Source organism: Microtus pennsylvanicus, chromosome 4 (assembly GCF_037038515.1).
Source record: "Microtus pennsylvanicus isolate mMicPen1 chromosome 4, mMicPen1.hap1, whole genome shotgun sequence".
Taxonomy (NCBI): Eukaryota; Metazoa; Chordata; class Mammalia; order Rodentia; family Cricetidae; genus Microtus; species Microtus pennsylvanicus.
In genome coordinates this window covers 128,506,290-128,518,301 of record NC_134582.1, presented here as the reverse complement: position 1 = coordinate 128,518,301, position 12,012 = coordinate 128,506,290, and the positions used below count along the sequence as shown (strand labels likewise).

The 12,012-nt window shown below is 40.9% G+C and overlaps 1 protein-coding gene across 2 annotated transcripts in view; it reads right to left on the bottom strand.

Annotated features, from left to right (window-relative positions):
- Nucleotides 1–1,482: 1,482 nt before the first annotated feature.
- Prpf18 (pre-mRNA processing factor 18) overlaps nt 1,483–12,012 on the bottom strand; it is a 33,342-nt gene continuing 22,812 nt past the window's right edge. The window contains exon 11 of one of the 2 annotated variants that reach the window (XM_075970457.1): nt 1,483–3,716. In XM_075970457.1, coding sequence (XP_075826572.1) covers nt 3,636–3,716 — 81 coding nt within the window. In that variant the 3' untranslated portion in view covers nt 1,483–3,635. The remainder of the gene's footprint in view (nt 3,717–12,012) is intronic. The other variant, XM_075970458.1, reaches the window with a different exon arrangement.

Genomic DNA, 12,012 nt, shown 5'->3' with positions numbered 1-12,012 from the left:
GCATGCTGGGTAAAGTACCCCAGTTTAAAATGTGGAAAATACACAAATAGTCAATGTCTTAATAGTAAACTATGTTGGCTATTGTCTAAACCCTTTTTTGTAACGAGCACAACTCCAAAATCTTGGCTGGGTTAGCTCCCACACAGCTGTCGCTGCTAGCCAGCCACACAGCCTCCCTAGCTATTCCACACCGCCAGAACTTGTTTGTAAAATTTCAAAAGACTTTGGGTTATTGTTAACCATTAAAGTTCCAGTGGTTAAAATTGAGTCAGTGCAACTGCAGAGCCTGGGATGAAAACCAGTTGCCACAGCAGTTTCCCAAAGTGACCCTCTGGAGACTGCGCTGGCCTCGGCGCTCCGGACAGCTGGAAACTCTTCCATCAACACACCGTGAGAAAGTGCTTCTCGGCTCAAGATTCCCAATACGATGCCATACCATAAATTTCCAGAGGATAAAGTTATGCTTTCAGGGGATTCGTGGGAGAAGACTGCAGCAGGGAGGCAGTACAATCCATTAAATTATCCGCTCAAGATGCCCAGACAGAAGAAACTTAAAGCTTAACTCGAGATTCCCTTTCACTCAGGCTTCCCTTCTGTGGTGAGAGGCATTAGTGGGGCTGTGGGCCAGGAAAGGAACTAGACATGAATGTCCAAATCTAAGCCCCACAAAGACTGAGGGAAACCTATCTCATCTTTCCCAGGCTGTTGATTTCCAGAATTCCTTTTCAACAGCAATAACAAAGGTTTGCATCCTGAAATGATTTACTGAGGTCAAACTCCAGAGTGGTTCAAGTACTAGGTTAAAAAGTGCCAGAAGGAAGGGCTCCAAACTACAAGGCCTACTATCGGGCTACTTCCCAGTCCCTGCAGGCATCATGACAGATTCCCCAGTTCTGTTAGTGACCTCTGCCTGCCTCCTTCTGCTCTCCCAGGACCTCACTCTCCCTCCTACAACATCTCCACAAGGCCCCTGCTTTATTTCCTTAGTCCCCACCCCCCAAACACTAAAATCACTGCTATTCTAGACTGCCCCCTTCAGGCTGTTACAATGACAGAAAAAAATCTGTCAGCTCACCTTCCACCGTGTGACAGCAGAAAGCACTGTATAACTGTACTCTGGAACACTAACTTGTGGGTCTCTTCCCCAGCCAGTCACACACAGGACAATCTTCTCTTGATGCTGGGTAGTGGTTCCTCCACAAGGATCCCTCAAACTTGATCTTCAGAGAAAACGACGGACACTAATCTATAGCAGCATACAACATCCAAAATAGTACATGAACTTTAATGCTTAAGTATAAAAATGGGCTCTGTGTTGGATGGCTTTACCTAGCCACAGGCCAGGTGTTCTGAACACATTTAAAACAGTCTAGATCAAGCTGATTAAGTTACGGACATGAAATGCATTTTCAATGGACTGTATGTTCACCTATATGATCAGGACTAATCCTACACTGAGTCAAGGAGCACCTGCATTCATTTCTAAAGAAAAAAGTGTTTTTATTAAATTTGAATACAGAAAATCCCAGTTCTTGTGAATGGAAGGATGGAGAGGCAGGAAGAAATATAGTTAATTAGAACTGTGACTGTTTAAAAGGAAAAGTATATCTTTATTGTTTTAAAAAAATCTGAAACAAAATATAGAGTATATGCAGAAGTAAAATTTCCATGACTTGAATGAAATATAATTTTCTACATATTCTAGGAGTATCTATATAGATTCTTTAATTTCAGACATAAAAAACTTTTCTGAAAGCCACGTATTTAAACATGCTTCCTTCCATCCAAACTCAGAAAGAGTAAAGTCACATCATAGTCCTGTAGAATACATACCCTCCTCTTAAAACAAAACAACAAAACCAAAACCAGCCCAAAATGATCAAGTTTACGAAGTACTGAAGTCGCATGATACAGTTTCTTCTTCATGTGGAACATTAATAACAGAAAGGAAGACAACATCAAATCACTTACCATGCTGTGACCTGACAGTGATAATAAATAAGTTATTATCCAGTAATAGTTATAATAAGGCATTATCCTGTAATATTCATAAAGACCTTCATAACAAAACCACATGTCACAGGTAGGGACTTGTTGCACATCTCATCAAGGTTTCTCATTGTCAAATAAATCCCCCAGAGTTCTACCCAATTTAATCATAAGAAAAGACTTCTATAGTGTGGGGGGGAGGGGACGACGAGGACACTGATTCAAACCAAGACAGACACCTACCTCCCTGCAAGTAACTGGCAGAGACTGTCATATCTATGCACAGCCTTGGACCTCAAGAAGCCCAAAGTGGCTTTCACTCTTTCTAAAAAGAGACCAGAATAAGCAACTGTGACTCTAAGCCACCTCCAGCAGCCTCAGGCTCCCATTCTCTGCAACTCTAAACCTGGACCTAGATGCAAGTAAAGACAGGAAAAACTTAATGATTCCACATTTACTACTTGCTGCTAATACAATCATTATCGTTGTTATCACACAAGTACATACTATCCCATCGTAGCCACAGGGCGGGGCCATATTGGCCCTTGGTCTACACTGATATAATATATGCCAGGCAATAATGATCTCCTGTCCTCCCCCAGTCAGCGGGCTCAGCATTTTACCTACACAATAGTAACGTGAGGTGTGTACCCTCATCAGTGCCAGAGAAGGAAGCCAAAGCCCGGCAAGATGAAAGCACTTGTCCACCGCTGTTCTGTTAGTGCATGGAGCTGAGAAGCTGCCAGTCCTCGTGTGGCCCCCCAACCTGTCACCTAACAACCCAGTCCTGCCAGCGCTGCAGCAGGGAGTGGGCACAATGACCAAAGGTCGACACTGTAATACCCAGAGCAAGTCCTCATTTGGTGAGATCGGACTGAGGACCGAGTGCGGCATGGCGAAGCCAGGACTCCGCCCTCTTCGGCTTTCCCATCCTAAGGCTGCCACTCTCAGCTGACCCCAATGTCCATCTCCTCACCCTCACCTGGATGCGCTGGTGTTCTGACGTATGCTGGTGGAATTTACCATCTTTGCTTTCCAACCTTCTATCTATTAATCCTATCTGTCCAGAAAGATGACAAATACTAAAATGTACTCTGCTTAGAAACAAAAGCAAGTCTGAAACACAATAAAAAATAACACTTAACAGTAGCATTTACATTCTATTGCAAGATGACAAAAGTCCACAAAATATTTAAGAACTGTAAAGAAACATTTCAATGGTACCACACTTTTGTTGAAATACAAAAAAAATATTTTCTATAAATACTACATAAGAGGAATATGTGGAAATCACGATAATTTACAGAAAGCTTAAACCTGACCTCAAATATTTCTAATTATCTAATGACATATTTTGGGTCCCGGGGAGAAAGGTCATTTCAAACCCCTTGCTGGTTGTTGTTGTCTACACATCTACACTATGGATAACAGCTTTAGGACGTAAGTTTTCAACTGATTAAAATGAAAACAACACACATAAATGTGTTAGAGGTCTAATACCATATGAAAGCCAACACAGACTTGCATCCGATGGCGCTGTCCTGTGGAATTCTTCCTTTGCTGCTGTGGTAAGGCCAGAAGTCCACATGCTGCTTGCCTAGGCTTCTTGCTACGCGCACATGTTATGTGCACAGTGTACATACATCTCATAGCGCATTATACTCCACACATTTTGATGGATCCGTAGGAAAGTGCTTTTGGCAAATTGTCATTAACCTCTTCAGTCCCTAAGAACATAAAATAAAGGTTCATTATGACACGACTGAACTAATTCTACCTGCCTTTCTCTGTAGTACTTAGTCAATGTCCCTACCAAAATAAAGCATCACCATCAATTTGACTCAGAAGGATTCCTAGATCAATGTTTATTCATGGGCACTGCTTATCACATCTCTGTCAATGAAGTGTGACAGGCATTCTGAGTCGGGGTGGAGAGAAGCATGTTCAAGGATGCGGTTCTCTCAGAAAAGTTTTCCCCATCTTCAGAGTTAAAGAAGCTATCGAAACTACTGGGATAAATAAAAAATGACCTTGTCCATTCAAGTCATGGAAATTATACATCTATATAACTACAATTTTTTGTTTGAAACTTTTTAAAACAAAAGAAATTAGGAGCAAAGAAACTGAAAATACATTTTTCCATCTATATTTGAATATATGAACACTCAGACAAATGGAGTATTTACAGCAGTAAAAATGCACAACTCTACCACCTAACAATTTAGCCCTCCTCAAACAGGCTCCAAGAATTAAGCCCTAAGTGCCCAGGACAACCACTGCAGGAGATGTTTCTCTTTCAACTTATCCTTTGATCTGACCTTTTAAAATTCTTAGTTGGCCATCAGATTTTAGTAATTTTTTCTTGGCTTTCTCATCCACTACTAGGTTAAAAAATGTTTTCCCAACCTGTATACAAATTCTTTGTATCCCTTACAAACAGGCCAAGGACAATGGCAGAAGCTTACAGCAAGCCACCATAGATCTCTCTAGAGAAGAATTTACAATCAGAAAATAATCTTACTAATTGTTTAATCAATTTCCAAATTTCCCTGTTTGCAAGAAATATTTGTTAAATGTCTTACTAAAATCTTTATAACATTATTGGCTAGTCATTAAAACAAGGACAGATAACAGCAGTGTTTAATTTTAATGATTTGTACTGACCCATACCAATTTTTTAACCAAATTATTTTAAGGCTTCTCACTTAAGTTCACAAAAATTAGAACCACGCAGTTCCCATCACAGTAAGAAAAATAATAAAACTTAGGTCTAAAATAGTAACACTGGCTATAAATGAACAGGTAGCATATTGCCTGGTATTTTAGGTTATATTCTTCTCAAATCCACCTTCTTCTCTCTAACTGACATGAAAGGACAGCTTTAAACAAGAGATTCATGACCCAGTGGGAAGAAACTACAGGGCACAGTTATATGAAATAGTAACAGAAGAAAACAGCTGGAAATCTAGGAAGAAAAACATTAAAATAGCATTGGATACCTAAAATTCCATTATTTAGAAATCTTAAACTCTAAATATTCAAACAACTTTATTTTTGCTTTTGTTTTTTGTCTATAATTTTAGACAGGGTCAAACAAGTTCCCAGGCTGGTCTGGAGCTCACAACATGTTTACTGCTGTGCCCACACCAAGTAACTCTCATAAACTCACTGAAATCATCAAAAACAAACTGAATCAGTTTGTTCCTAGTAGAAACTGCTAACACAGATATCAACTACTGTGAACTGAGCTATGATCTAATAGACTCAACATCTGGAACATGATGTTGAAACATTCTGAGTCTTTCCAGATCCAAACATTGGCCATGTTGAGCTCGCTAAGAATCAATGTGGAGAGGTTCTCTTTCCACTGATTCCTATGATAAAGAGGCTTCCCAGCAGTGAGAAGGAGAGCACGTAATTTACTTTGCTCCTCATATTTCTCCCACTAGCCAGATATCTGCTTTAGGATAAAGAACTTCAGTTCCAAATGATGTGGGATTCCCCTCTGTATGCTATGACTATGTTTTACCATTGGTTAAAAAAGAAGTTGCTTTGGCCTATGGCAGGAGAGAATATAGTTAGGCAGGAAAACTAAACAGAATGCAGGGAGAAAGAAGGCAGAGTCAGGCAGATGCCATGTGCTGCCCAAGAAGCAGGATGTGAGGTAACAAACCACAAGTCTTGCTGTAAAACATAAAATAACAGAAATGGATTAATTTAAGATGCAAGAGCTAGCTAGGAATACACCTGAGCTGTTGGCCAGACGGTGTTACAATTAATGTAGTTTGTGTGATTATTCGGGTCTGGATGGCCAGGAAACAAAAGCACTGTCTCCTTTTAAATCCATACTCCCAACTTCCCCTACTGTTGAGCTCTAATCATAAGTGTGCAAAATTTGAACTGTAGCTATGGAAACACACATGACATCACTGATTTGGCATCTCTAAGTGTCCTGACGGAATAGATGGAAGAAAGGTGCAGTGAGGAAAGATGAGACACAAGGGCTTCAGTCTGCAGCCAAGCATGTCATGAACTGTTCTGAACAGGAGTCAGGGAACGTTCCCTAACTAGAGCTTCAGACAAGCTGCTCCACGGAGACACATTTATGAGGTGCCTTTACACTCAAAAGTCTAAGAACAGGCACAGTCACGAGCCCTAACCAGGGACACTACTATAAATCCTTGCAATAAGGATTGATAGGCTAGCATGGATTTTTAACAGTGTGCCATTCTCAGGACATGGTTAGGGTTTTGTTTTTGTTTTACCCAAATGGAAACAAGTCTTTTCAGCTAGAGTCCCTTAGCTTACCGTTTCACATTGCTGTGGGTGGATAGGCAGGACAACCGTGTAACTCATCATACAAGCAGACAGCTAAGAGCCATTGATATATTAACCGACTTCTAAAAACACAGGGTCTCATTCGACAGCCCTGGGCACAAACTTGTAATCCTCCTGCCTCAGCCTCCTGCGGACGGACATCTCTACAGTCATATGTGTAATCCTCCTGCCTCAGCGTCCTGTGGACGGACATCTCTACAGTCATATGTGCCACCTGACTTTAAATTCTTATGAAAACATATTTATCTCAACAGCCGTTTTAAGTATTCTTTACTGTATATCAAGCACTATGCTAAACTCTGGAAAAACAAAAACAAAAAACAAGCCAGGAGAAAAACAAAAAAAAAACCCCACCCCAAGTAATAAGCCAAGAAGGCAAGATCCATCCATCCAAAATAAGAGCTGTGGACACAGTTAGGGCTGTTTGTGGCTGGACTTTTCACTCTGACATTAAGAGAGCTAATATCACACTGTGCAACGTAAGCTGCATTCTAACTGCAACAGTGTAGGTGCTGAAGAGAATCAAAGACAACAAGGACAAACTCAGAGGAGACACTGCAAAAATTCACAGAAGAGAGGTTAGTGGTTGTCCAAATGGCACCTAGAAGAGGACAGTCCCCAGACCCTTCAATATAGAATCATGGAGATTTGAAAGTAGGAAGTTTATAAATTGTGACAGAAAGAGAAAAGGACAATCCTGGGGTCTGAGTTCATGTTGTGTAAAATAGCACAGATGGGCCATAAATTTAAAGTATTCGCTAGCCTCATTCCTTCCTACCCCCAACTCCAGGGCACAGAGGCAAACACTTCCATACCACTTTCTCCTTGAGGATCACCTACTGACTCTTGACTGTGAAATTAGGAGGATTTCATGGGCTTATGTCATTCATGCCCACTGGCCCCATGCATGTATACATACTACATATTTTCTTACCCATCCTCCCTAAATCACAGTTATCAGAAATGTCACACATGCGTCCTTTATGCGTCCTTTAGTGGTATTATGATGACCACTCCTTTTGTAGGTCTGTTCCCCTTTAAAGTTCATCGCTTCCATTTTGTGCTGGGATCGTCCAGTCCCTCTGTTCCATTCTGTTCCTTGTCATGTACTGCGACTGCCAGGACATCCCCCACCTTCAGCCTTGGAATTCCTCTCACCTTGCTCTACACTTGATTGCAATTCCTGGATTGTGTGGTTTGCTTCACTCACTTTAGTGGAGGCTATCCTCAGACAGAAGTAGCACACTACCTATCCTCAGACAGAAGTAGCACATTACCTAATCTCAGACAGAAGTAGCACACTACCAACAGAGGGAAGACAGTCCAGCTCAAACCTAACCCCATGTCTTACTAGCATGGGATTGAGAACATGCCTGTCTGTCTCAGGGCCGCATGTGTCAAAGAGAAATGGTAGTATCATCCTCGTTCTGTTGCCTTCTGGAAGCACTGTGAAAACTGTGATTAAGACTCCAGGGCTCTAGGTCAAAGGTCACATTTGTGAAGCCTTGTCTGCCAGAAATGTCATTACCCTAACTCCACCTGACTGAAAATTTAGGAAACTGAGCTGGAATTCACTTCTTTTATAATTGAAGGGACTTCACTCCACCCTAGTTTAGGCATAGTGAGACTAACTCCTGAGATGCTGTGAGTGATCTGCTTTGCTCTAATCTGGGGGAGATTTCATTCATATGGCCATCAGGTATTTATTGTGGAGGTTGATCCGGCCTATTTCCTCTCAAGCCTGTGGTTGAAGCTGAGATCTGGTGGGGTAAACACCTACTGTTTCCTATCATCTGAGCTGCTGAAAGCAGCACTGCACACCGCAGTTTATATCAGCACGCAGTGTTCCATGGCATTAAAGGGCAGCACCGTGTAAAAGGCCAGTGTGTTTTCTTCTGAAAATGCAGTGTAAAATACACCACTGGAAAGTACCACATGGGTAGGAGGTTCTTACCGTGCAACAACTTGCCACTTAAAAATGACCTCAGCCAAGACTTGACTGTAAATGTGTCATGTATAATCTGAGTACTAACATATGAAGAATACTCACCAATAACTATACTGTGGTGTATACAATGTGTAAGTCAAGCTGTGATCACCTACCAGAGGAATGAAAGTTCACATTATACTAATTTTGGCACAAGATGAGTATATTGGAAATACATAAATAATATAAATATATAAAATGTTCCACAAGGCTGGGCAATGCTATTACAGATAAAATAGCCAAAACCTGAGATAAAATGTTGAGATACCAAAAAATTCATGAATTTAAGATTACTGAAAACTTGCCAACAGGGTCTTTAGGACACGTGTGATGGCAAGAGCTTTCTAGGATGACCATCTGTGTGACGAGTGCAGGAAGGATACCAACAGGAAGCAGAGCAAAAACTTGAACTGATAATCTAATGGGCAGGTCCAAGGACTTCACAAAGGGTTGGCAGAGCTCAGGGCCAACAAGGGGATAGTACAAGACCCTACAGTTGGCAATCTTGAGACTGTGGCCAGGTCACACTCTAAAAAGGCAAGAGAAAGAGACACAGCAAATGTTTGGAGACAGCCACTTGGGGGAAGCAAAGGCCTGAGGCAGAGGGATGCAGCAGGAACTCTGTAGAGAAAACACATCTGAAACTTGTCCCACTACAAAATAACTCCAGTTCCTTCATACCTGCCCCATGGAAGCCCCAGGGAGAAGGAACCGGCCAGTGCTCACAGAGCAAGGTAGGAGGCCATCTGGGAGAAGGACTGCAGAGGAGGTGCTGTTACTTTTCTTCTCGGCCTCCTTCTGACTGTCTTTTCATCAACACTGCCAGAAGGCCTCTAGAAATGACCAAATTATAGTCTCTAAATAATCAAGTTTCTATAATTTGTGTAAAAGAAGCTTTTCCAAAATCTGGTCCAAAGGTTTCCTCTGTATTTGGAGGAATGAACCAACCTTGAAGTTACCACCAACAATCTAAACCTAACAAGCAGACTTAGGTGAGCTAATAAGCTACACAGCTTTCATTTGCTCTGCCCGGTGAGAAAACTCCCCGTGGTATATTTAATCTTGTGAAGAACAGAGCACTTCAAACAGCATCCACAGTTTACAGAGGATGGAGTCAGACTCAGCAAAAGCCTCCTGGATTGCTCTCCACCACATTTCCTAAAACATGTTATGCTAGTATTTCAAATAAAAATAAGAATCATTTCACACATTCTAGGTTTCCATTTATATGACGTTCAGTCACAGGCGAAACTAGGAAAGACCTTTAAATCAAGAGTAGCACTAACTAGGGGGTTGGAGAGATGGTGTAGTGGTTAAGAGCACCCATGGGTCTACTCTTGCAGAGGACCCATTTTTGGATCCTAGTACCCACATTACAGCTCACATACATAAATTATAAATGAATAAATCTTTTAAAAAGAAGAGTAGCAGCCAGGCAGTGGTGGAGCACGCCTTTAATCCCAGCACTCGGGAGGCAGAGGCAGGCAGATCTCTGTGAGTTCGAGGCCAGCCTGGTCTACAAGAGCTAGTTCCAGGACAGGAACCAAAAAGCTACGGAGAAACCCTGTCTCGAAAAATTAAAAAAAAAAAAAAAAAAAAAAAAAAGGAGAGTAGCACTGACTGATGGGAAGAGGGGACCAGGTACAAGGCAAGCATGAAGGCATGTGCTGAACGTACTAGGAACATTCTGGACCCAATCTTAATTTTTTGTTTGTCTGGGTTTTTTGTTTTGTTTTGTTTTTCGAAAAAGGGTTTCTCTATTTAACAACTCTGGCTGTCCTGGAACTCACTCTGTAGACAAGGCTGGCCTTGAGCTGCCAATCTTAATTTTTAATAAGGTCCATTATCCAGAATCACTGGGCTGTAGGATTAAGGTTATATATTTTAAACAATACAGCATTTCTTGAGGTGTATTTTATTTCTTTTTTAAATTTATTTATTTATTAAGGATTTCTGCCTCCTCCCCGCCACCGCCTCCCATTTCCCTCCCCCTCCCCCGATCAAGTCACCCTCCCTCATCTAAAGAGGTGTATTTTAAAAGAAGTAATTATCAAATGATTTCGCATGGTCTCCTTATCAATATCTTCATGCAGAAAAAAATGGATTATACATTTGCCAGGGGTCACAAACTGTATTAAGTATTAAGTATTAAGAATAAAGCCACCTTATTCTTAATACTGTCTTTGGAATGCAGCCTTTGGCTGCTGGTGAAGTTCACAGGAAACACAAAGATACTTAGTAACTGACCCTGGGAAAAAAAAAATAAAGGTTTGTCACACCCTGATTTGAACTTCAGGCAACACACTGATTTTTTTTTTTCCGAGACAGGATTTCTCTGTAGCTTTGGGGCACGTCCTGGAACTAGCTCTGGTAGAACAGGCTGGCCTTGAACTCTCAGAGGCCAGGTGGCCTCTGCCTCCCGAGTGCTGGGATTAAAGGCGTGTTTTTTTATGTGTGAGTGCTTTGTCTGAACGTTTGCCTGCATGCCAGAAGACGGCATCAGATCCCATTATAGATGGTAGGGAGCCAGCATGTGGTTGCTGGGAATTGGAATCAGGATCTTTGGAAGAACAGTCAGTGTCTTTTAACCACTGAGCAATCTCCCCAGCCCACATCTCTTTTTAAATTTTATTTGCATAGTAGTTTTATTTAGGTGCCACGACAACAAACCTAAAAGTTTTCCCAGAGGAACTATCTTAAGCAACGAAAGAACCAAAAAATATTGTTACAAAGAAAGGTTGGAAGAACAGGTCATTACACAGCTTCAAAATAAACCAGAAATCTTCTTAAATAAATAATATATACACATAGATATAGATATAGAAAGATGTATATAGAGATAGGTGTGTGTGTGTGTGTGTATATATATATATTTAAAAAGAAAGGGAGTCTAGGAGGAAGCAGAAACCACACCATTGTCTACAACAAGAAATGCTGTCTTTAAAATTATTTAACTGTATGAACTTTAAAGCATAATGCAGCCATGGTATAAATGAGCATGATTAGCAAATTTAATCCTTAAGAAATTATATTTAATTGTCAAAGAAAAAAACCACTCTATTTTAACTCAAAGCTTTTGCCTTCACTACAGTCATCGGTGGTTATTAGGAATTGAAAATGAAGCCAGTGCGATGTTCAGCAGGCAAGGGCACTTGCAGCCAAGTCTAATGACCTGAGTGAGAGCCCTGGAACCCACATAAAGGCAGAAGGAGAGAATACTCTGGCCTTTAAAGGGCACCATTGCACATGCCACCCCCGCCCCACATACATACACAGAATAAAAGCATAATGTCATTCTAAAACTTAAAGAATGAAAATGTCGTTGAATTTACCCAAGTGTATTTGAACTCTGTAAACTGCAAAATTCACACTGGGGAGTCAGGTTGAAATGTCTTTAAATGCTAATGTACGCGAATAAGGCATAAAGTATGCCACAAAATTAACATTCAGCACTTGGAACTAAAATACAAACAAAAATAATTCATGAATATGGTAATAACTGTGCTCTGGCACCTCATCTGAATATACTTTATGCTTTTAAGCAAATTTTAAGTAAACTTCCAAAGCTCATCCTCAAGTTTAAGAACCGCCACGGGGAAAGTTGTTACACACAATCTGGGATTTGTGACAGTTTGCCAAAGCTAGATAGAGTTGATTTTGTTTTTTATTCACACAGAGTTTTCAGAAAAGTTTAGCTC